This window comes from Hyla sarda, chromosome 8 (genome assembly GCF_029499605.1).
Source record: "Hyla sarda isolate aHylSar1 chromosome 8, aHylSar1.hap1, whole genome shotgun sequence".
NCBI lineage: Eukaryota > Metazoa > Chordata > Amphibia > Anura > Hylidae > Hyla > Hyla sarda.
The window spans coordinates 234,033,268-234,035,884 of record NC_079196.1 but is presented as its reverse complement, the minus strand read 5'-3'; the positions used below and the strand labels follow the sequence as shown (position 1 = coordinate 234,035,884).

The following is a 2,617-nucleotide window of genomic DNA, read 5'->3' as shown; positions in this document are numbered from 1 at the left end:
ATGCACCACATTATCACACTGTCCACTAACATATTAAGGTATAAAGACACCTGTATCCTGGGGTTTGTGACTGAGTCCTTCTGCCCCATCATGCTGATCTTCTATGATAGTGTCTTACCCTACATCACTTAGTGATTCATGTTTTCAATATTTATCTCTACTGAACCAGTGAAAAGGAGGATGGGATTTGCATCAGTCAAATTCTACAGAGTAAATAATCGAGAGGTGTCACTACGAGCAGAAAAGAGCAGATCACCAACGCACAATGTCGTCTTCAATGTATTTTGGTGTTTTTAGTCTTGTAGAGGGAGTGATGGGGATCACCTTGAATGCCTTCATTATCCTTACAAACATGATAGGTCTGAGAAGTGGCTCCAAGCTGACTCCACCGGACATCATCCACGTGGTCATGGGGATGGTTAATATCTCTCTGCGAGGTTTGCTCCTTGGACACTTTCTAGGTATTTGGCTCTCTGCCTCCTATTCCATATGGTTCTATGTCACAGCTTCTCCTGTACCATTCCTGATGTACTACACCTTCTGGCTGACCGCCTGGCTCTGCACCTACTACTGCACCAGCATCACCACCTCCAACAATGGACTCTTTACCTGGATGAAGAGATGTCTCCCCTCTTCTCTGCCTCACCTCCTCGTGTCTTCAGGTCTTGTCTCACTTGTCATCAGTATTCCAGCCAACTGGGTTCTCTATGTGAGCTTTCAGGGAACATCCTTTGGGAACGGGACATTCATCATAACCAACGTGGGAATAAGGTCTAAGAGCTTGGTGTACATTGTGATGGCCAACCTGCTGGGATGTTGTCTGCCATTCATTCTCATCCTCTTCTCTCTTATCACCTCTGTATCGTCTCTTCTAAGACACATTCGGAATATGAAGAAAAACAATTTAGAATCTATTCGTCATAAACTCCAGTCCCATATCAATGCTATAAGAACTATGGTTATGTTACTAATGCTTTCAGGACTGTTCTACACAGCAGAGAGTATTCTTTTCAACATAGAGTCCATGGGAGACGTGAAGATTGTGGTCAGCTGGTGGGTAATAATTATGTTTCCTACATCGGAAGCCGTCATCATGATCCAGGCCAGCCAGAAACTGAGGAAGACATTTCTGGGGGTGTTCTGTCCGGCCAAACTGATGAATGGCATCACAAACTTGGCAACCCTGAACCTAAAACTGAACCCAGCTGGTTTTAATTCTGATCCTGATCATATCCACCTGTAACGGTGCCCCCATGAGGAGCATTGATGTGTGCACACCCAGAAATGACAGAAGGCTCCTAGTTATACCCCCTGGTTGAGGACACCTTTCATGATATGTTATTCATTCCTTCTCCTCAAGCAGCTTCTTATGGTCTTCCTGGACTGATCACCAGATGAAGCTTCTACAGGTCTGAGCGATGAGAAGTTTCTGAATTATCAGGGGACCTGTCAGGATTACTCCACATATCTAATTGTTTCCTAGTTTATGTGGGTTTTTTGTTACTAGTTACAAGACTCTTACATCTAGTTAATGTTCATATGGTTTGTCTTTAATCTCCATCTTATTTGTTAGATTGTACTCATATACCCACTGAACACTTTATTAGGTACTATCTAGGCAGGACTGTGTTGGACCCCCTTTTGCCTTCAAAACTGCCTTCATTTTTCTGGAAGTATCATCAGAAGAGGGGTCCACTTTGGTCATAAAGGGATGGAAATGGTCATTAATAATACTCAGGTAGGCTGTGGTGTTTATTCCATGATCAATTAGTACCAAAGTGTACAACAAAGAAAGTTGTAACAGCACCCTGGGTCAAAAAATGGAGGCTCTTAGCGCACTTTTTGATCAAAAATTTTGATCAAATAGCCTAAATTTTTTGCCCCAGAGTGCTGTTGCAACTTTCTTTGTTGTATATTTTGTATTTGCCACAGCAGCGGGCACCTGTTTATTAGGTTTTTGTGCTGGCTATTTTTCCTTTTGTTTTTACTTAGTACCAAAGTGTGCCTAAAAAATGTCCTCCACACCATTACACCACAATCAACATCCTGAACTGCTACCCTGTTTCCCCAAAGTAGGGCCTTCCCCAGAAAATAAGGCCTACTTTACATTACCAGGACAAGCTGCCAAGCAATGTGTGTGGATGTGTGAGCAAAAAATAATATAAGACACTCTCTTATTTTTGGGGAAACAGGGTAATGCAAGGCAGGATGGATCCATGCGTTCATGTTGTTTACCCAAATTTTGACCCTGTCATCCGAATGTCACAGTTGAAATGGAAACTCATCAGACCAGACAACGCTCTTCCATCTCCTATTGTCCAGTTTTTGTGCCTGTGTTAATTGTAGCCTCAGTTTTCTATTATCAGCTGACATGAATGACACCTGATTTGGATAGGGGATACAATGTTTTTGCCCGGAATACCCCTTTAATATATCATTTTCTATAACTATTTATAAGCCATGATTTTGCCTATGTGTCCTGTGAGTCTCTCTCTCCCTAAATATTAGAATAACTACACATACATCGTCCCTGATTTACTGAGAGTGTTGTGTAGGTTTCCTTGTGGGTTTAATTCCCTATAATTTTTTTTCACAGTATTTACTAAGATTTCCCTAA

At 41.9% G+C, this 2,617-nt stretch overlaps 1 protein-coding gene across 1 annotated transcript; it reads left to right on the top strand.

The window, feature by feature from the left end:
* Nucleotides 1-265: 265 nt before the first annotated feature.
* On the top strand, nt 266-1,243 carry LOC130285407 (taste receptor type 2 member 40-like). Its single transcript, XM_056536767.1, has one exon. The coding sequence runs from the start codon at nt 266-268 to the stop codon at nt 1,241-1,243; it is 978 nt and encodes a 325-aa protein (XP_056392742.1).
* Nucleotides 1,244-2,617: the final 1,374 nt, after the last annotated feature.